Below are 21,646 nucleotides of genomic sequence, written 5' to 3' on the forward strand. Positions count from 1 at the left end.
GAAGGTTTGCAGGCAGCTCCTTCCAAACGCGACTGACAGCACTTGAGGAATGCACAAAGTCTGTGAACATGTTTGTAAGAGATGGCAGACAAATCCTCTCCCCCCAGAGATGCAAACTGACATTTAAGAGTAAACAAGAGACACAATGTCACAGACAAGACCAGGAGGGGTTTGGAGAGCAAGCAGGATCACCAGTGCAGGAGGGCTGCAGAGATGCAACCCACCAAGGAGGCAGGAAAATGAGTGTTCTGCAGGGAGAAGGGCTGGGCCTGGGTGAGCCTGGTGTGCTGCAGGACTGAAAACACTGGAGGGGAGCACAAACAACAGCACTGCCTGCAAAGGTGGACAAAACACACATCTTAGAAACTGAAAGGACTTAGAAAGATCCTTGTAACACTCATCCAACACTAGAGCAGCCAGAAGCCAGTAGGTGGTATGGGACAGACTGAGGTTACTGCAGCAGGCAAGGCCACAGGGAGGGACCACAGAGATCCACAGGACCTGCTGGCAGACAGCTGGAGGAGGAGGAGAATCAAATACATGGAGTCCAGGATGCCAAGCTGTGGTGGTTTGACCAGGAAGGAGTGGGAATTCTGGGAAGCTGTGGTCAAACCAATGAAGGTTTTGGGTTTGAGACTGGCACCCGGTGTAGCCAGTGGGGTTTGGACACACCTCCGAGAATACACAGGGGTTAAAAGCAGGGCACTGCCCTTGGCACTCTCTCTTGGGACGTCGCAGCGAAGAGGTCAGATCTCTCCCCCGTCCAGCCCAGCCGCTGCTGCTGGGCGGGGGAGGGGCAGCCATGCGGTAGGCCCGGGGCCTGGACAGAGATGGGGGTGAGAAAGCTCTCAAGGATGGAAGGGTGGGGGAGCCCCAAGAGACATCGGGCAGCCATTTCCCCCCCCCCCGGAGGGAGAGAGAGGAGAGCCGGCGTCTGAATGTGATAGCAGCCGCCCAGGAGGAGAAAGGGGAGGGAAGAGTGCAGCCTGGCCGGTGGAGCAGCAGCACCTGTGGGAGTACCAGCATTCTACCAGCATTCTGAGATAGACAGAGACTGAAAACTTTTAACCCTTTCTTTCATGATTGGGGCCTTGCAAAAATGCTAATCCTCCTCGAAGCTGAATAAGAAGGGAGATAAGAGATGAGATGAGACAAGGACCTGGCCCGAAGAACGTGGGGATGATTGGATGGGGAGAGATGATTTGGAGTGGCCTTTTGGCTGGACTTTTCTTGTGGCCATGGACTCAGTTGTTCCTGTGACACAGACTGCATTTAGGGGGAGGCAGTGCCTCAAAACCAGGAGGGTTCATTCGTGAGGACCCCCCGGCCCCAGGGGGTTGGAAAAATATGGGGGGGACAGATGTCCCAAAGCAGAGACTGTGCCTTTTTGGAGTGAGACAAGGCATCCTTGAAAGACAACCCTAAGAGCAGCTCTGGTCCATGCCGTCAGTGGTGAGAGCACTGGGCATGGAAGGAAGATGTCACAAGCGGCAAAAGGACTTTTTCCGGGCGGTGCCGAAGTGACAAGGAAGCACACGAGGTTTCAGTGTGTTTCCAGGAGAAGCCTATGGAACAAGAAGGACTCCTTTCCTCTTCATGAACTGCAGTTTGAGTATACTAAAGTGTGGGGCCAAGGCTGGGCAGTTGATTTGGGAGAATGTATCGGATTGGGAAAGTCAGGGAGTGGGGAGGAAGAAAGTTTTTTTGTAAGGTTTTCAATTTCTTTTTTTTTTCTTTTCCTTATAGTCTTTCCCTATTTTCCTGTAGTTTAAGTAATAAAGTGTTCTTTATGTTTAAGTTAGAGCCTGTTTTGCTTATTCCTGGTCACATCTCACAGCAGACACCAGGGTGAGGCATTTTCATGGGGGGGCACTGGCTCTGTGCCAGGCTCAAACCATGACACAAGCCTTCAGGCACAGCAGTGCCAGATCACCAGGAAGGCCAGGTGAAAGGACTGCAGCAGCCATAAGCCCAGGCAGAAGGGGATAAAGGGCAAGAGAAAGCCCATGCTGAGATGAACAGCCTCACTCCAGAGCCAATGGCACAGGCAGCCCCTACAGAGCCCTGTGCAGGTCACCAGCCCCTCTCTCACTGTACCCTGCTGTGTCCCACACAAAGCAGAAACCAACAGAGGGAGCCAGGCCATCACTGATTCCAGCCCCAGGTCCCAAGTCTCTGTCCAGCCCACACCTTCCCAGGCTAATGTTTCCATGCCCCTGCCTGCAGGGCATTCCTTTAATCAAGGTGAGCTTTAATAAAGGTAGCGCTGCTGGCTAATGAAGAGAGATCATCCTCCTAGCCTGAGGGAAAGGTTCTCCTGGCACTGCACTGGCTAATCCCTGGAACTGCTGGCCAATTTCAGCTGTGTTTTATGTCAGGTGATAGAAAGCTCCTAAGGTGTCAAGGAATTAAGCAGCTGGGAGGAGAACAGGGGCTTAAATCCCGACTGCCAGGAAAGACAAGACTGCAAAGACAGCTCATTTCTGCTCTTGGAGATGAAACAGCTGACGTGCAAGTGACGATGAGAACTTGAGCAAGAACTCCTATCTCCCCAGATGTCAGATAATTCACACCCATGGCATGAAGACATAGGAAACTTAACTTCTTAAGCTGTGTTATCTGCAAGATTGTATTTTCCCCTTAGCAAGGCACCAGAAGAAGTGATGGAGATGAAAGTGAAGAGTATCAGCCACAGTGCCCTGCAGTGTGTCTGCAATGCAACCTGCAGCAGCCACAGAGAGACCTCTCTCCTGCCTAGAGATGTCCTGCAGCAGACAGAGAGAACATGGCAATTTAATAACACCATTCCCTCTCCTCAGCCCAGCCCTGTGCACTGACACACCACTTCTGCCAGCCCAGAAGCACTAAAATAAACCAGGTAATGCAGAGCTTTCCCTTCATTTTCTTCCTCATTTCCCTATGCCTAACTATTTCCTGCTCCTCCCAACACAAGATCTGAAGGCAAGTAGGAGTGCTGTCAGCACGAAGTCTCCTGGGGAAGAAGGGAAGTGATGAGATTTGCAGGATGGCATGTGCTACCAAGTCATTCTCACTCAGCTCTGGCAATGACACCCATCTTCCTGCACTGGCAGGAGCCAAAAGGAAAGTAAAACAGAAGCAGCAGCAAATTTGTAACTTCTTACCTAATTTCATGGTTATGTAGAAATCATATAAAATGTAGACAGGTCCACTACATTATTTAGTGACTTTCCTATTAAAAACAAAAAACCCCAACCCTCTTGAAACTTAGTGAATTGTTAGTAGAGACTTTTCTAGATGGGAGGATATCTAAGTAAACCATTCAACTTTTCAGAAAATTTCACAACAGCACTCAACAAACTCACAGCAGATCCACTGACTTAAAGTCTTCAAGAAAAATGCCAAAGAGCTCTCGCAATAAATGAAACAGGATTAGAGTGCTGTTCCATGGGGATCCCTACCTTAGAGCACTTGTGCAGCACCTCCTCCTTGAAGTGCAGGAAGCTCTGCTGGATGGCAGGCTGGTTGAGGGGCACGGACAGGAAGTGTGTGAAGGGCTGTCTCCTGCGGAAGCTGTCCAGGAGCACCTCGAGCCGTGTCCGCGCAGAGATGACCCCGCTCCGCTGCTGCCCTGTGATCACTGCAGGCAAACACAGCAAAAACAGCCCCTCTGCTTCCCTGAAGCTCTCTGCTGTTAGTCCCAGCCTCCCAAGGAAGCAGCAGGAATCAAAACCCCCAACCATGCACTGAGAAACCTGCCAGACTCCCTGCTTGGCTTAAAATGCCTGACGCGGCTGTGCTTTGCTCAGCAAAGACAGGGTGATGCCATCAGAAGCATCCCTCTGCTCTGAGGGCCTAAAAAACACTGAGACCCACCAATTCAGGGACTCTTCAGATTTCTAGAGCATCATTTCAAGTTTTCAGATAGGCAGACAGAGTGAGAATGCCATGGAAATCCATCAAGGATCAAATAACTGTTCTCTGTTATTTGTGCACACACTTCAAGGCACCAAACAGAGAACACTTGAGCTCAAAAGGAAAGAACAGCAAGGAGCAAAATTTCCTTGGCTTCCTATTATGCCATGTTTTCAACATCTCTCAACCTTCCTAACAGTCCTTCACAGTTCTTGGGAAGAAGTCAAGACCCACTCCTTGAGAAGCAGCACCGTGTTCCTGTGCAGCATCACAGTGGGATCCTCCCAGCATTTCCTCCTCAGAGCTCAGTCACAAACATCCCTGTGCCAGAAATCTCTGGAGCATGCCTCCAATTACCCATTCTGGCAGAACCCACAAGGGTCAGCCCTGATGAGCAAGGTCTCCTTTAAATCCCTGGAAGTGATGAGAGGGAACATATGGTACAAGAAGCCCTGCTCTTACTGCTGGGCTCTAGTGCCAGCAGCAGAAAGTCACGAATGTCATCCCAACCCTTCTCATATTAAAGCATGTGCAGATGTTTACTTTGCACACAGATAAACAAGCATTTCTCTGAATGCTTATTTCAGTTTCTTATTGATGGAATACTACTTTAAAAGCAAAACTAAAAACAAAAAATACAACACATTCAGGACCCAAGTTCTTGAGCCATTTAATGCCTAGAAGTGACTTAAAAAAAAAACAAAACCAAACCTGACATTGTTTAATAAGGATTTATAGACAATAAAAATAAGCTGAGGAGAAAAGTGAAGTAACTTTCCCAGGGCCAAAAAGTGAGTCAGGGCTGTGTAAGAAGTAGGAATTAAAGGAAAACACCTCCAGTACTCCCTCCCTGCTTAAACTGTGCTTGTGCAAGAGCAGACAAAAGCACATCCATTTTGTGGATGTGGATTTACTCACCAATTTCTCCCTCCACTCCAGGCTTGGGAATGCTGATGGAGGTTCGAGTCTCTGTTTCTAGCCTCTTCTTGGTTTCCCCTTTCTTCCCAATGATGTACCTGGAGGCAGAAAGTGCAGGAGTTTCCCTCAGTGACACTGGGCACTCTCCATCACGTGTGTCCAGCCCTGGAGCCTCTGTGCTGGAGGGAAGCACACACCCAGCTCCTGTGCAGGCACAGAGGTGATCCCCAGGACCTCACGCATGTCCAGCCTGGGACAATGCTGAGCTATGGCTCACAACTGGTTTAAGTCAAAATAAGTTGGTAGGGCCACAACAGCTCTGCCCACCACATCCTCTCCCTCAGCTGGGTTCTCTCTTTTCCCATTATCCCAGCTGAGGAAGAAATAAGGGCTCTTTTTCTGCTTTTTGCTTTGCTCAAGGTAGTCATTTGCCAGCATCCAAATACACAATGGACCACTTTTCCTTCTCTATATCAGCAAAACTATCTAAGTAATAAAACTGTCAAAAATAACTAGATAAAACTTTGAACACCACAGGTTCCCCAGTGAACAAGGGACTGGAGTCAATAGCCAATTCCAGTCATGTGTGCCTTCTCTGAAAGCTCCCACAAACTTCCCCCTGCCAGGCTGCTCGCTCCAGCTCTTCCTCCCCTTCCTTCTCCCAGCCTCCTTGATGCTTTTACGTTCAAGGGAAGAGACGTTCAAAGCCTCTCCTGCCAGCCAGCAAGCACCACCTGCTGTCCCTCCCACGGGGCCGGTGAGGAGTCAAGCGAGGCCCAACTGCACTTCAAGGCGTTGCCAATTTCCCCTTCCCCAGCGCTCCAACCCCGAGCACATCCCAGAGATCCAAATCTCCAAAAATAAATATTCTGTGCTCAACTTCTTCCCCAATAAGCCACAGGCTCACTTGTACAGGGGGCTGGGAACCTCCAGGCGGCTCTGGAAGCCTCGCTCGGTCTCCTCCACCACAAAAGCATCGCAGGGCTCGTCCGCGCCCTCACCGGGGCCTGCCGGGAAAACCACATCAGAACCAGACCTCTGCCACCTTTGGCAGGGCTTTATGGAGGACAGCAGTCTCCTTCCAGCCTTCTCTCAAGGTGAAATGAAGGAAGGAATGGGCTTCTCTCTGCTGTGGGTAACTGCTTTGTATTTATCACCTCACTACCAGAAATGACAGCTTCTAAATGCAGCTGGTGGGAGGGAAGCGCAGGAAGCAGGTACAGGCCAGGTTTTTTCTCAGCTGGAGTTTGTGTAATTCCCACACAGTGAGAATGGCCTCTTCTGGCAGCCAATTCAGAAACTTAAGGCTGCAGAAGAAGACAGAGGAAAGGTGAGGAGAGTTTTGGTCTGAGGATTCAAGCCAGTGATTTAGAAACAGATGTGCCTTTCATCCACAGGCCGTTGGGCTGTTCTCAGATCAAACAGAACACCCTGGAAGAATCCATGCTGCCTATTCCCTTTCCAACACAAGCAGGGAAGGATTTGAATGGAAAGCACCTGGTTATAAAGCTTAGTGCAATCCACTGGAAGGCACGGTGGGAGGAGAAACAGAACACAACTGCCACATCCCACCTGAAAAGTAACACTGGAGCTCTTCTGTGCCCACGACAACTCACACACAACTACAGCAAAGATACAGGCAGAAAGAAAAAAGAATACACCAGGACAGGAAGAATTTTGTCACCAAAAGGCCAGTTTTAAAGGCACAAACATTGTAAGGACAGAGGGTCTTTAGCAAGCAGCTGACATGTCTGCAAATGAAGATGGTAAGGGAAAGAAAAACCTGGGAAAAACAGATCTACACAGCTCATCTGGCTTCCCCTTTTCCTGCAGTTCTTCCACAGTCAGCAGGAAAACAGAACAGTCAGCAGCACAGTCAGCCAACCCACCTGGGATAGCTGGGACTGCTTCCACTTTGGGCAGCAGGATCATCAGGGACCAACACAAAGCCTTCCTCTCCCTCTTGAACACCTCAATCCACCACACGGGCATGTCTCTGCCCACAAAGGCATCAGAGGTGACTCTGAGAGCGCCCCAGGTCCCCAGTGCTGATGTTTACACCCCCTGAGCATCACCCCTTACCTGCACAGAAGTCCTCCTCCTCCTCGTGTGGGACGGGCTGCTCCTGGATGAGGTTTTTGCGGTACACTCGGCCCCCGATCCTTATCAAGGGCGGCCTCAGCACATCCATCCTGCTCCTGCTCCTCCTACTGCAACAACACAGACAGCTCTGCCAACCCAGGCCAAGGAAAAGCTCCTTTCAGTGTCTCCTTGCACACTGGGTTGGTGGGGACCTTAAAGCTCAGCTCATTCCAATGCCCTGCCATGGGCACCTTCCACTATCCCAGGTGCTCTGATGGGGATTCTGTGAGCACCCTGTGCCAGGGCCTTGCCATCCTCACAGGAGAACAATTTCTTTCTAATATTCAATCTCAGCCTCCCCTCCTTGAGCTAAAAGCTCCTCCATGTAGACTCTTCAGAAAGGCAACACCTCCTCAAACCTTACGTGTCTCAATCACAGAGCAATTTGATGAGAAATCACAAGTACATAAAGCACAATCAAGTGGAAGCAGGAAATTTAAGCAGTGTGAGCTATGTAACTCTGAAACTCACAGGTTTCAGCTAAAAGTCACTGTAACCTCAGGCAATGTGACATTTCATCGTTTCTTTGGGCTTTAGCTGGCACTGAGTTAAAAATGTTTAGAGTGGAGAACATTTAATGGTGCTAAAACAAAGAGCCAGCAGTGTTCTGTCAGAGACCTCACATCCCCAGCATTAAATTTCTATATTCACTGGCATGGTTAATTTAATATTGGATCTCAATTTTTAACCAGAATCTGTTACTCAGAAAATAAAGTTTCCACCCAAAAATTCACCTTTATCAGAAGGATTACCTGTCCACTGCAACAGAACAGGAAAAAAACAAGAGCCGGCCACAGAAGCAACTAGCATTTATCACAGAGTGACATCAGGCTGAGAAGGTTAATGTTAATACTTCTCCCTTCAGTTCGAGCCCCACCTTTTGAAATGATTCACAATCATGTGAACTTACAGGACAATAAAAACCATTACACTTCAATAAAAGTAATAATTCCTGTGGCTCAAGGGAACAAGTGGAGAGGTCAACTGTGCACAATGACGGGAAAAGTCATGAAAAATCAGTCGCTGGGGCTTTTGCTTACAGGCTTGTTTTCGGGGGCGGGAGGGAGGGGGGTTGTTTTTAATACTTTAATGTCACAATTTTTTGACACAAGGACTTCTGCAAAGCGAGCAGCGACAGCGGGAGGCAGAGCGCAGCAGGGGCTGCTCCTGAGGCAACATCCAGAGGGGCTCCGCGGGAACCGGCTCCGGGCCAGCCGGGGAGGGCGGCAGGCCCCGCACCGCGCAAATCCCCGGGGCCCCGCGGGTACTGCAGCAGCAGAACCCCTCGGCTTTACGCTGACACCGCTGCGGGAAAGCGGCGGGAGCAGCGAATCGTCCCTGTTCCCTTCGCCGCCATATTGTCCCCGCTCCCCCCTCCCCCCCCGCCGGAAGAGGCGCACGCCACGCCCCATCATGCACCGCGAGCGCGGCCACGCGCGCCGCCCGCACCGAGCCGCTGTCCGGGGTCCCGGGTGAAGGAGAGAGGGTTCGGCAACGGGACTGGGGAGCGCCAGGAGGCGGCGGCGGCCCGGAAGGTAAAGGACGATGGCATGAGCGCGCGGGGAGGGCAGAGGCTGCGGCGGCGCGTGGGCCCCGCACTCACCGGGAAGCGGCTCGGAGGGGCCATGGGCGGGAGGGCGGGGAGGAGGCGTGTCCTGTGTGGGGGCGTGACTATGAGCGTTGGGGGTGTTCAAATAGCGATATGGGCGTGATCTGTGGGGCGGGAGGGCGGGGCTCTCCGCCCCCCCAAGATGGCGGTTCCTGAGGCGCCTGAGGCGTTGGCTGGAGGTTCCTGTAACAGGCCCAGGCATCGCCCTGACCTGCCGCCTCTTCTCCTCTGTGTTTGTTTAAAATAAACCCCCTGCAGCCACACTTGGGGATCTGTCGGGTCTGCGAGCCCCGGCTGGCATCGTTTCAGCGCAAACGATCGTCGCACCTCCCTTGCGAGCAGGGAGCTGAGCCTGAGGGTTTGCTGAGGGAGGTGTTGCTGGGGGTAGCGTGGCAGAAATAAAAGTTTGCTTTATGCAGGCGTTTTTCGTCACGGCCCCTAAGCCCCCAGGCTCCTGTGAGCTGCTGTTTTCTGTGGTGCACACAGTAACATTGGGCACTCTTGAGAAACTTATTTACAAGAATGGAGAAACTGGACAAAGGGAATGGCTTCCCACTGGCAGAGGGGAGGGTTAGGTGGGATATTGGAAAATTATTCTCTGTGAGCCCCTGGCACAAGGGAAATGATTCCCTGTGAGCCCCTGGCACAGGGTGCCCAGAGGAGCTGTGGCTGTCTCATCCCTGGCAGTGCCCAAGGCCAGGCTGGATGGGACTTGGAGCACCCTGGGATAGTGGAAGGTGTCCATGGCAGGGGGTTGAATGAGATGAGCTTTAAGGTCTTAAAATCCCATTTTGTCCACAAAACCCTCGAGTGCTTTCCAAGGGCACTGTGTGTGTACCCTACAGAGCCTGCAGCAGTGTACTAAATACGATAACAGAAATTAATTAAATGGGCAGGATAATTTGGAAGTGCTTATAAGTATTTGGAGGATCAGCAAGTGCTGTTACTTATAAGGGCCAAGTGACACCTTTTGTACTATCAGAGAGGGACATGAGGAGTTTTAATTCCCACGTTGTGACAAACCCAGTACCTCTTAAAAACATGGCTGAGAGCGTGCGAGAGGCAGCTGGAATTGTGCTGCACAGTGCTGGACCCTCAGGCACTGCCAGTTTAAGGCAAAAGCAATGTTTTAAAGGCAAAAGCGCGTCTGGAGTGATGCAGAAAGCAGCTGCTGCGGGTTAGGCACGGCGTGGCTCCCTGCACGATGTGCTGCTGGAACTGGCAGTCCCGCAGCCTTCCAGGTTTTATGAGGCAGCAGCGCTTCTGTGTTTGTGCTCCTGGAAACGGGGAGGGAAAAAAGGAAAGCAACCCCGCCTTTTATGGCCCTGGGCAGCAGGACAGGCGCCAGGGCAGCTGAAGGCTGGTGAATTCAGGCCAGCAGCCTGCACCTCGTTACTCTGTGCATGCTCTGGATGAATTCCCAGGGGAATTCCGAGGGGTCGGAGCGGGGGTTGCCTTCAGTTTCGGGGTGTGACAGCACAGGCAGCTCCCACATACACAGGGCAGCCTGGGCAGCGGGGGTGGCTTCATCCTGCCCCTCGCTGCCTTCATCCCTCCTAACTCCTGCTCTGTGTCCCGCAGGCTGGCCCGGGGTGCCATGGCAGCCTCCTCCTCATCCTCCTCGGCCGGCGGAGTCAGCGGCAGCTCCGTGACGGGCTCGGGGTTCAGCGTGTCGGACCTGGCGCCGCCCCGCAAAACCCTCTTCACTTACCCCAAAGGAGCTGGGGAGATGCTGGAAGGTGATTGCTGCTGCCCTTCTCCTTCCCCGCTCCTCCTTCAGCTGCTGAACTTCCCACCCCGCTGGCAAAAGCTGGAGGTAGAAAGGAAGCACCAGGGTTTGGTTGGTCCCGGCTTTCCCACCAGTCCATGAAGAAGGGATTTTTCTGGCTCTCACCTCCTTTTTATCTCCATGACAACACTTCAGACCAGGAAGTATCTACCTGAAAGGGAACATGACGGTGTTAATTGCTCATTGTTAGCCAATCCTTTGATGTCAGGCAGGGGTTGCTGCGGGGATAGCTGAGACAGGAATATTTTTCTTGGCAGAAGTAGTAATTTTCTTGGTTTGGGTAGGATTTGACTGAGTTAGTCCAGGAGGCAGCTTGTCTCCCTGCCAGCCTGCATCTGGGTGCCCGAGCCCAGCTTCATTGGGATCGTGGAAGGAGAAGCTCTGGGTGAGGGAGGAAGGGCAGGTCCTCCAGGTGACAGGGTTAGACCAGTGTCTGCTCCCCTTGAACTTCCCTTGTCACCGTGGCACGGCTGGAGTGTCCCTGTGGCAGCCCAGGGCAGCTGGGAGCTGCTGGCTGTGCCGTTGAAGGGTTGTTTTTATTACACATTAGAGCCCATATGCCAGGCTATTGAAGTAATTATGACTAAAGGTTTGCTCACAGAACTTAACAAGCCCTCAAAACAAATTAAAGTAATGAAGCACCTCGTGTTACCAAATAGACAGGCAGCTGTTCCTCCTGAGAGCCACTCAGCAGGACAGACAGGGAATTGGAGGAGAGAATTCAACATTTAGGTTGGAAAAGGCCTCCAAGACCATCCAGTCCAGCCTGTGACCAATCCCCACCTTGCCAGCAGCACCAGAGCACTGAGTGCCATATCCAGTTGTTCCTTGCACACCTCCAGGGACAGTGACTCCACCACATACCTGGACAGTCCCTTCCAATGTTTTTCCCTGAAAAAGTTCTTGCTGATATCTCCACAATGTATTTGGGGCAGCACTTGTGAGAGGAAGCTCTGAACACAGTGAAACTCCAGCTCTTTCCTGGGGTTCAGCTTTGGATTAGATATTTCCAGATTTTTGTCTTTGAAACTGCTCTCCAATTGTTGTGGCACAGAGCTTTAAATGGGTTGTGCTTTGGGCTGACCTCTTTACCAGGATCACAGCAGTTCACCTGCTCTGGGTGGCAGCAGCAGCCAAACACTGTCCCTGTTGCAGGAAGCTCTAGGCTGGCTTTTGAATTTCTGACACCAAAGGTGATACATTCATTCTTTCATCAGGCAGCTGCCAGGGGAGAAGCTGCAGTTTCCTCTTCAAAAATTCCCACTGTCTGACTGATTTTTATTGCTGCTTTGGCTATCTCACTTGTTTCTAAATAAACCCGTTGTATTTTGGGGTTTTTTAGAAGGAGGCAGTATAAACTATGTCAGTTCTTGGTACACAATTAGCTGTGTTTTCCAGATTGTTTTATTTCTGAGTCACTTGCATGATCAATTACTGACTTGGATGGCAAGATACACATTATTTGAAACTCTGTGTAGGGTTATGGTCTGAACCCATGGGAAATCCTAAAGCATTCTAAGGACACAGCGTCTGAGCCCTGAGGGAATCAGAGACTGCCATAACATTACCTGGCTTCTCCTTAGCTTAATTTCTATTTAAGATGGACTAAAATTGCTTGTCAGAGGGAATGTAACAGAATTCCTCCTGGGATGTCTTCCCAGGCAGCATCAGGAAGCAGCCAAAGCCCTGTGCAGGGTCTGTATTCAGCACAGGGGAAAGTGTCAGAACAAGGCAAGAGTCAACCCACACCTCAAACATAAAAACAGGAGGTCAGGGGCTCTGAAGGCTGCTCAGCCTCAAACTAGGGTTCAACCATCTCCTTATTCTGTTTACAGATGGCTCTGAGAGGTTCCTGTGTGAGTCTGTGTTCAGCTTTCAGGTTGCATCCACGCTGAAGCAAGTGAAGCACGGTAAGCGTGAGGCTCGGGGAGGGCGGCGGGGGCAAAGCCTGCCCTGCTCCGGGCTGTCAGCCACAAGAAAGCAGCGTGAGTGCTCAGTCAGGCCACCACTGAGTCCTTTTGCCAGCCCTATGCAAAGTGCTGGGAGCCCGCAGAGGCGGGGTGGGAACGGGCTGTGCCTCCCGATGCTTGTTTATGCCTGGCTGTGTGGCAGCACAAGGTGAGGCTGGAGGAGGAGGAGGCGGCTCTGGGCAGGAAACGCCCACGCTCTGATCTCGGCCCGGCGCTGAGTGTCTCTGCCTGGGGCACGGGGACGCTCCACTGCACCTTTGTTTCTCTGCTGAGCCCTCGTGGCCTGGCAGGGTCAGGTGAGGTTTCCCCAGTCACTGGGGAGGCGGCTGCGCGTGGCGTGGCGTGGCGTGACAGGCGGAGAACACTCCCTGCCTCCCCAGGGAGCAGCCTGACGTCCTGTTTGAGCCTCTGCTTCCCTGGCAGGCCCTTTGCCCTCGCCCAGGTGCCTGTGACCCAGCCATGGGCTGGGCTGTGTCACAGCTTCGGTTCTCACAGAGCCCAGCAGCAGATCCTGTCTGCTGCCCGAGGGTCACATCCTCTCTGGTCCCCACCTCTGTCAGCCAGAATGGTACTTCCACCTGTTGTCTCTGAGTGGAGAGGTTTCCTGTCCTCCTCCGCCTGTGGGGGTGTGCAGCAGCTTGCAAGGCAGTGATCCTGTATTTCTGCACCAGAAAGCACAGCTGAGCTTCAGAGCCATTGTTTCCAGAGCTCTGCTGTGGCTGTAGATACCAGGGGCTGCTACACAGCCTGGCACCCCAACAGACACCAGCCTTTGGAAGTGTGGAGCACCTCCCTGTTTGCTCCCTGTAAGAAAGGTGGAGGGCTTAAAAAAAAAGATCGAGGTCATCATTTTTTGGCTTGTTTGTTTGACAGTTTCCAAAAGGGTGCAAGAGGTGGGGTGAGAACAGTCCCTCTTAAAGCACCCACTGCTGCAGTCAGCACAAATCACACACAGTTTATGTTACGCCTCTTGCTAGCTCTGGGCCATCTCCCCAAGAGGCTGCAGTGAGCTTACAGCACTGTTAGACCTCAGCAGAGCTGGGAGAAGGGATGTTCCCATCTCTGCACCACTGCAGCATATCTAACTGGAAATGGACCCTGTGTGCCCAACTGGTTATAAATAAACCTGAGAGGAAGATGTTGTCTGGGGACCTTCCTCTCACCAGCAGGCTCTGGTTGCAGAGCCTCTCTGCCACCCTCATCCAGGTCCTCCTGCAAGGACCTTCATCAAAAGCACAGTTCCTTCTGCTGCACCCAGCTCTACCGTGGGCTGACCAAGCCCTCTCTGAACTTCTCTGTTCTTCTGCACTGTAAATATTTATGCTTTATGAAATGAGCTTCATCCTGTTTTCACCCCCGTACACTAATGGGCCTAATGTTTCCCTGTTGGGACTTGAATGTATGTGGCACGGGCAGGGATGGGTAAACACACACTGGGGCAGAAAAGCCTGTCCCTGCTTTCTCCTCGCTGTTTGCACAGAGTGGGTTTCAATTCAAATGGGCTCTGTGGGTTTCATTCTGCCCTGCTCCCCACTGACAGCTGGGAATTTGCATCTAATTGAAAGGTTTAATTGCACTGCCATTGCAAACCACAGTTACCTTTGAACTCCTCGCAGATCAACAAGTCGCAAGGATGGAAAAACTTGCTGGTCTGGTGGAAGAGCTGGAGGCAGATGAGTGGAGGTACAAGCCAATAGAGCAGCTCCTGGGATTCACTCCCTCCTCAGGCTGAGCGTGTCTGGATCGCTGCTGTCAGGGAGCAGAAGAAAAACGTTCCCTGGCTTGGCTCCAAAACACCCCCCATCTATCAGATGCTGGCAGCTGCATCAGCAGGATGGGGCTTTGGGTTTTTTTTTGAGAGTGGGGATCCCCAGTAGAGCTGCCAATAAACGGAAATGACAAGATTCTGTAGGTCCTTCCAGGCTGGCAGGGCTTGGTTTCTGTAAGTTAGAAGGCAGGATCAGCTGTACAGCCCCTGGATAATCTCTGTGTTGTTTACAGAGGGGGGCACAGGGACAGTGTGGGGTGGGCGGCCTCGTAACTCGGCCCGGGTTGCCGCTGGAGCGCAGCCGGAGTGCTGGGTGAGCGGGGAAACCCTCTGGAGCAAGTGCCAGAGGCACTCCTCAGCCCCTGCCGTCCTTCTGGGGGATGGACACAGACTGTCCCAGCGCTGCGTGAGGGGACAACGGTGTCACCTCCTGCAGCAGTGCCTCGGCCACTGCCCAAGCCCTTCCCTCCTCATCGCCGTTTCTCTGGTAGCGCTGGCAGGACACTGCTCGGTCTTTTAATACCCTGAAACTTTGTCCTCTTAGTTCTGTATTAGATTTCTCTGTGACAATAAAATAACTCTGTCTTTGAAACTCTTTGTCTGGTCTGATGAGGGAAACAATTGGCTGTTTGGAAGTTAAGGAGGTTTAGTGAAGCTCAGAGGCAGATCAACTGTCATGATGGAGACTGAAGTTCGATGTGAGAGGAACCAAACTATACTCAAAATTGGCTTGGTTTAAGTCAGATTTGAATCCAGGTTTAACTCAGTCAGAGGAGAAGACCCTGGTTTAAAACCATCTATTTTAATCGTCTTGTTTTTCGGTTGTACTTCACTTCTGTTCTTGGAGGGAACTGGATTTCCATGTTCTGGCGTAACCATTTCAACATGTTGATTTTCCATGGATGAGAGCCTTCGCCCCATGGCTCTGCTGGCCAGCAGGGGGTAGGAGCAGCACCGTATGCAAACAATTATTTGATTTACTGCTCCAGATGCCTAATTTTTCCATTTTCAACATCTCACTTACGAGATGATTGTATTTTTTACTCACTATTTCAGCCCAGCCGCATCTGCATTGAAACAGATTAACTGGGATCTGTTCCCATTTCAGATCACCAGCAATTAGCTAAAACTGAGGGGGAAAAGCACACAGCCACCTTCTGTGTGTGTTGCTGTGCATAAATCAGTTGCAGTGCCAGAGCCAGCTGTGGGCAATGCCAAGCCCCACGCTGCCTGAGCCTGGGTGAAGCCGCAATTCCAGCTCCGTGGAAATTCACCGCGCGGCTGTGGGAGCGGCACAGGGCCGTTCTCACGTAGGGCTGAGCTCAGCTGAGACTGTCCCACGCTGCCTCAGCCCCAGCCCCGGCCCCAGCCCGGAAAACCTCCTCCCCAGCCTTGGAGAGCTGCCAGGCCCTGCTCTGCGGGGGCCTCCTGCACACTCAGCGGCTCAAACGTGACGGCAGGCGGGATTCACACTCCATCCATCCCAGATGGGCTTGCTCGGGAAAGGAGGGAGCGCTTCAGCCCTCCCTGAAGCGGAGGTAGCATCTATTTGCTCGGTAGCATCTATTTTTAATCCTGCTCACTCCAGCCACCTCCATCTACCTTGGCCAAACCTGCCAAAATCCTCACCCCATATCATTGTGGGGTTCGGGAGTGGAGCAGCAGATCCCCCCAACTCCCTCACCCACACCCGGTAACCCCTGCTCGCTGACCCAGCGCAGTCAGGCACAGAAAGAGCTTTTCCTTTTCACTGCTCTACTTGGGAAACTTTTCCACCCTGCCAGCCCTCCTGGGATGCCAGGGGCTCCGTGCCTGCAGTTCTACCCAGGGGATGCAGTGCCCCAGCATTGCCCAGACTTCCCCATCCAGATCCAGAACACGGCGGGGCTGAGATTTATCCCCCTCACCCTCCTCCCATTGCTTGTTTTGCAGCAGTTTCTTGTGCTGGGACAGAGCAGGAGCAGGGAACGTCCCCAGCTCTGTCCTGTACATGGTGTGTTTGTATGTGTGCCCAACACCAAAATAGACACATGTGTGAGAGCCATTGAGAGGAAGTGAAAAGTTCACCCTGTACAGTACTACGAATGCAAAAACATGTTGTTGGCCGTTCCCTCCTCCCTCTCAGTAAACACTTTATGTAAGGCAGGGAGAACTGGAGGGATCCGTACGGGCAAAGCCTGCCACGCTCCCCCTCCTCCAAACCCAGGTTTTCCCTGGCAGCTGGAAACTCCCAGACCAGCCTATTTCCTGCCTTGCAGATCGGTGGGGCTGAGCCAGCGGTGGGTATTTCTCCTTGGGGTGTGGAAGCCCCACGTCCCCCTGGCCCGGGATCCCAGGAGCTCGGGGGGCCGCAGGGGGGAGCGAGCCCGGCAGCTGCCAGAAAAAGTTGATTCGGGGAGGGGAGGGGAAATAAAAAAAGAGCCGAACAAAGAGCCTCGTTCAGAGCTGCTGTTGGTTTTCCTGTGGGTGCTCGCAGCAGAACGTTATGTACCGGCACAGGCCCCGCTCACACCTCCCCTCCCCGGCTCCTCTCGCCGCTGGCCAGGCCCCAGCGCCGGCCATGGAGCCAAGGCACGCGCTCGCCTCGCTGCCCGGGCAGGCCGCCCGCAGGGAGGGCCTCTCCCAGCATCCAGGATGCTGCAGTGTGGGGCAGCACCCCCAGAAACACCCTCTGCCATCTTCTCCCCCAGAAGCACCCACGGCGAGAGGAGTTTCACAGCCCACACCCTGCCAAGGACACGGTCCCGGCCCGGCACTCAACCCAGCACTCAGCTCGGCGTCCCGGCTGCCAAAGCCCGGCCACCACCCTCATGGCTGCACGTTCCCCGTTCCCCGACCGGCTCCTGCCGCTGCCTGTCCCGGGGCGAGCGTTTGGCTGTGGCACAGGCCTGCCCGGCCGGCGGCACGCCGGGACCTGCCGCCGCGGCCCACGCAGGCAGAGCTCACCTGCCGGGCTGGCCAGGGGCTCGGGGGTGCAGGGTCACCCCTCGGTGCCTGTCACCCCAGCTACCACCAGGGACCCGCTGTGAGGGACACCCACCCCACCGGCACAGAAAAAGCCATGGCCTCAGCCCCTCTGTTGCTTGGACACAAAGGATCCCAGCGGTGTCAGTGCCAGCCCAGTGTGACAAAACAGGGTGTAAATTTAACTAAAAGCGATTTTTTGGGAAAAAAACGAAGCCAGGGTTTCCTTCATAGCAGTAGCCCATGGGGCAGGAGTTTGCTCCCCACTGCACAGTGTGCAGCGACGTGAGCCAGAGCACTCGCTGAGCCCCTCAGTACATCTCCCTTCCTCCTCCTCCAACTCCTCCTTCCCAGCCCCCTCCCCTGCAGCCTGCAAAGCGCTGAGCTCAGCACATCGGGGCAGGGGCCCGGCCAAGGACCCTCCCCAGTGCCAGCCGCTCCCCCGGCTCCTGCTTAACCCTTTGCACTGCCGGGCTGGGAATCAGAGCGAGGGAGTCAGTCCCAGCCCAGACACAGGGGGCAGGCACGGCTGGCTGGGAACAGGCCGGGAACAGGCTGTCCAGAAAGCCTCAATCCTTGCTCTCCCAGAAAGGACAGCAGGTCAGGGGGAAACACACGCTGCTCCTCCCCAGAAACCACGCCGGGTGCGCTGCCAGTAGCAGCACCAGGGGAGGGGAAGTGCAGGGATTACCAAGGCTGAAACTTTGCTTTCCAGCCCAAAACCGTTCCTAGAGGCCCTGCTGCAGAGGAGTGGCCTGGATCCCAGCTTCTTTTGGGAAGCAGAAGGAGCTGCCAGCCCCACATTGCCTGCCCTCCCCTCCCAGCTGGGTTATTGCAGGGATCAAAAATTACATTTCCCTTTAAAACTTGCCATCGCACCAGAGCTGCTTGCTCTGCTGCCTACTAGGAGATGTTATGGCAAAGAAAGAAAAATATTTATGCTTGGCTCTAGAATTCCAGCTTATTTTTAGCAGGGCGCCTTCCCTGTGGTCCTGTACCTCTTTTTTGTTTGTTTGCTGCTTCCCCCCTGTTTTGACCCCCCAAACCAGCAGATCCTCATCTATTTTCAGCCTCAGCCAGCAGACATTCGTACCAATGACTTGGTGGCTGTGGGAAGAAATAACCCACGAGGTGCATTTTGTGAAAAACAGGATCCCAAGCAGCATCCTGCTGAGTGTGCAAATAATGGGGTGTATTTTTAACAGCTGGGGGCTGGGGGATTGTTCATTTTTTTTGTCCCAATAACCGAGGGAGTATCTCTGCAAGCTGTGGGCGCAAGCCAGGACTTGTTCCCAACTCCCCACACCTCTCCTGTGCTCCCTGGGATGCTACCCACTCCCCAGCCCGGACTTCCACGCCCAGAATGCAGATGGATTCAAGCTGTGACCCTCCAAAAGCAGCAGCAGCTGTCAGTGGGGTGCCCGGAGCCCTTTGTGCCCCTTTGGGTGGCAGCGGGTGGAGACCCGTGTGCCCCGCTGTGCCCCGTGTGCCCCCCTCTGCCCCGTGAGCCCCGTGTGCCCCGCTCTGCCCCGTGTGCCCCGCTGTGCTCCGTGTGCCCCGCTCCGCTCCGTGTGCCCCGTGTGTCCCGTGTTCCCCGTGAGCCCCGTGAGCCCCGTGTGCCCCTCTCTGCCCCATGTGCCCCGCTCCGCTCCGTGTTTATCGCCGGGCTCTGATCCCCGCGGGCTCGGCAAGGACAGCGGCCCAGATAGAGCCCGGGCTGCCTTCGGAGGCTGCTCAGCCCCTCCGATAAAGCCGCGGGCAGCGCGGCGGGAGGACAAACAAAGCCCCTTATCTGCCACCGCCTCCTTCGCTCCGCAGGGGCTGCCCTGGGAAAGGGAAAGGTCACGGACGGGAGGACCGGCACGGCCGCGGGGGACAGCGGCGCACACACCGGGGCTCGGCCGTGTCCCGGCGGGAGGTAGGGGGGCAGATGGGGTGACCACAGCCTGGCACTGAGCAGAACTCTATCCCACATTTAGGGGACACCAGGGAAAGCAAATGGGGTTACCCCAGTCTGGCAGTGAGTGAACCCCATCCCTTATTTAGGACACCCCAGGGATGGCAGATGGGGGTACCAGAGCCTGGCCAGTGCCCTGCTCAGTAACAGAACCCTATCCCAGCCTGGCCGTGCCCTGCCCCCGCACCCCTTGATCTCCAACAAGGTTCACTCCACCGTCCGTTCCTGCCTTAGGAAAGCGGGACAAGGCCAGGAACGGGACCCCGGTGTTCTCCCGGTGGGACTGGTCCCGGAGCGGGGCTGCAGGGCTCAGCTCCATCCGTGCCAGGGCAGCAGCACGCCCCTGGCAGACGGGGCGGATCGAACCCCAATAACCCATGGGGGAACCCTCATCGGCTTCCCGGCCCACGGAGGATCGGGGACCGCGGGGACGCGGCGGGTGTCCCCCTCCCCACCGGACCGTGGGCTGGCCCGGGGGTGATCCCGGGCACTGGGGGTGTCGGGGGTGCTGTGCGGACCCGGGGTGGGTGCGGGGCAGCCCCGGTACCCGGGCCGGCCCTGACGCAACCACGGCTCCCGTTTGCAGCGCCCGGGGCCGCCCGGCCGCCGGGGGGCGTGGCCTGTGGAGGGGGCGTGGCCTCTCCGCTGTCACCGGGCAGGAGAGACGCCGCGGACGTGCCCCGCGCTCCCATTGGCGGGCGTGAGGAGGGGGGCGTGGCCAGGCTCGCCGCGGCTATATAAGGGTGGGGCTCGGGCGGTGCGGGCAGAGCGGCGGCGGAGCCGGGCCCGAGCGGGTGGTGCCGTGTCCGGAGCCATGCCCGGGCTGTGGGAGCGGCTGGCGGGCGGCGAGCGGGGCCGCCTGGAGACCTCCGACTGCGAGTCTGTGGGCAGCGCCTCCGGCTCGGAGGGAGGTGAGTGCGGGCCCCTCAAGGGCCGGAGGATGGATGGATGGATGAGGGTCCCTTGGCGGAGGGGTGGAGGTGCTGTGCCGAGCCCCCAAAGCCGTGGGTCAGTGTGTCCCAGAGCACCCCTGGTACAGCCCTGAGCCGCTGCCATCGGTGTCTCGGGGTTCGGAGACCTCCGGCGCTGACCCGCCTTGTCCCCTCCGCAGATGCCGAGTACGCCGAGGGTGTCTCCCTGCCGGACATGGACCTGGAGCTGCTGCACGACCCCGAGGACGAGCTGCTGTGCGCCAGCCTGCTGGACGAGGTGCGGGCCGCGCTGGGCCGGGCCCCGCTGGGCTCCAAGCGCTGCTGGCGGCTCCTGATGCCGGCCCAGCTGCAGGCGCAGGTGCGGGCGGAGCTGCTGCGCCTGGCGTGCAGCGAACCCTGCGGGCTGCGCGGGGCCCTCCTGGACCTGTGCGTGGAGCACGGCAAGGCCTGCCACGACGTGGGGCACATCGCCGCCGACCCCGGCGTGGTGCCCACCTTCCAGCTCACCCTGGTGCTCCGCCTGGACTCCCGCCTATGGCCCAAGATCCAGGGACTCTTCGCCTCGGGGCCGGCCTTCGCGCCGCTGAAGCTGAGCACGGGCTTCAGGGTGATGAAGAAGAAGCTGTACAGCTCCGAGCAGCTGCTGATCGAGGAGTGCTGAGGGGCCGGAGGAGCCACTTGCCGAGTGCTTCGGAAGAGCCGGGCAGAGCGTGGCGGCTCCTGCAGCCGCTGTAGTTTAGTTAGGCTGGAGTAGGGCTGTAGGTGGAAGTAGCTGGGGCGGGCCGAGCTCCCCATGGCCCTTCCCGAGCCGGGACATCCCTGCCGTGGAGCAGCCGGGACATCCCTGGCGGAGGTCGCTCCCCGCCGTCGGTGATTGCGGGGTGATCCCGGCGCTCCGGAGGCGGCAGCGGGGCTGCTGGAGGGGTGCCGGTCCCCCGATGCCTGATCAATCAATCATGGGGTTTTTTTTGTAAACCAGGATTGTAATCAATGGGGTCTCGGGGAGGGGAGCGCGGCGGCCGAGAGGGTCTGGATCAAAGGCCGAGCCCGGCTGGAATTGTGTCTTTGATCGGGAGAGGGGCCGGAGGGCAGGACCCTGGCCCCGGCACGCTGGGGGCGCTCCGTTGGTTACAGTTTACACTCATACACTTGATGTTCAAGTGCGACAATTCCTATGCAATCGTGTCGGGTGTTTTTTTTTACTTTTCTAATAAAACTTGTCTTGATTAATAAGCTGCCGTCTGTCTTGCTGTTGTCACCTCTGCTGGGGGAGGGATGATGCAACCCCTGCTCTGAAATTCCCAGCCTTTCCCTGGCAGGGCAGCCCTGCGGTGGGAGCTGGGTGTTTTGGGAATGGTGGGGAATCCCAGTGCACCCATGGGAGCCACGGGGCTGTGACTCAGGGGCTGAGTCAGGACCCCGAGCTGCTCCAGGAGCCCCCAACACCCAGCGAGGGGCTGCTGCTCCTCCCTGGCAGCCTCATTGGGGCAGAAACCCAGGAGAACGGGCTCAAACTGGGACTGAGGAGGAGGAGGAGGAGGGTCACACCTGGCGGGGAGGGGGAGCACGGCGCAGCCCAAACACCCTCTGCAACACCGAGGCCAATTACCCAAACCTGCAATTAGAGGCCTCGGGGAAGAGGCTTTCACTCTAGGATAATTGAGCAGCTTGGCAAACGAGGAGTCCGTGGAAGGTGTGGGGGG

General features: G+C 55.4%; 3 protein-coding genes across 6 annotated transcripts in view; 2 read left to right on the forward strand and 1 right to left on the reverse strand.

Moving 5' to 3' along the window:
• Nucleotides 1-8,632, reverse strand: part of ASCC1 (activating signal cointegrator 1 complex subunit 1) — a 35,865-nt gene extending 27,233 nt beyond the window's left edge. For 2 of the 4 annotated variants that reach the window (XM_074544372.1, XM_074544375.1), the window contains exons 1-5: nt 8,558-8,632; nt 6,895-7,022; nt 5,720-5,819; nt 4,813-4,910; nt 3,441-3,619 (exon numbers count right to left, since the gene is read on the reverse strand). In XM_074544372.1, coding sequence (XP_074400473.1) covers nt 3,441-3,619; nt 4,813-4,910; nt 5,720-5,819; nt 6,895-7,003 — 486 coding nt within the window. In that variant the 5' untranslated portion in view covers nt 7,004-7,022; nt 8,558-8,632. The remainder of the gene's footprint in view (nt 1-3,440; nt 3,620-4,812; nt 4,911-5,719; nt 5,820-6,894; nt 7,023-8,557) is intronic. The other 2 variants (XM_074544373.1, XM_074544374.1) reach the window with 2 other exon arrangements.
• ANAPC16 (anaphase promoting complex subunit 16) lies at nt 8,330-14,682 on the forward strand. Its single transcript, XM_074544381.1, has 4 exons — nt 8,330-8,489; nt 10,145-10,302; nt 12,188-12,262; nt 13,939-14,682. Exons 2-4 carry the CDS (start codon nt 10,161-10,163, stop codon nt 14,052-14,054), a joined length of 333 nt encoding a protein of 110 aa, XP_074400482.1. The 5' UTR covers nt 8,330-8,489; nt 10,145-10,160; the 3' UTR covers nt 14,055-14,682.
• Nucleotides 14,683-19,757: 5,075 nt separating this feature from the next.
• On the forward strand, nt 19,758-21,176 carry DDIT4 (DNA damage inducible transcript 4). The gene is made up of 2 exons (XM_074544380.1): nt 19,758-19,922; nt 20,123-21,176. The coding sequence occupies exons 1-2, from the start codon at nt 19,826-19,828 to the stop codon at nt 20,602-20,604; spliced, it is 579 nt and encodes a 192-aa protein (XP_074400481.1). The 5' UTR covers nt 19,758-19,825; the 3' UTR covers nt 20,605-21,176.
• Nucleotides 21,177-21,646: the final 470 nt, after the last annotated feature.

This window comes from Zonotrichia albicollis, chromosome 7 (assembly GCF_047830755.1).
Source record: "Zonotrichia albicollis isolate bZonAlb1 chromosome 7, bZonAlb1.hap1, whole genome shotgun sequence".
Lineage (NCBI taxonomy): Eukaryota > Metazoa > Chordata > Aves > Passeriformes > Passerellidae > Zonotrichia > Zonotrichia albicollis.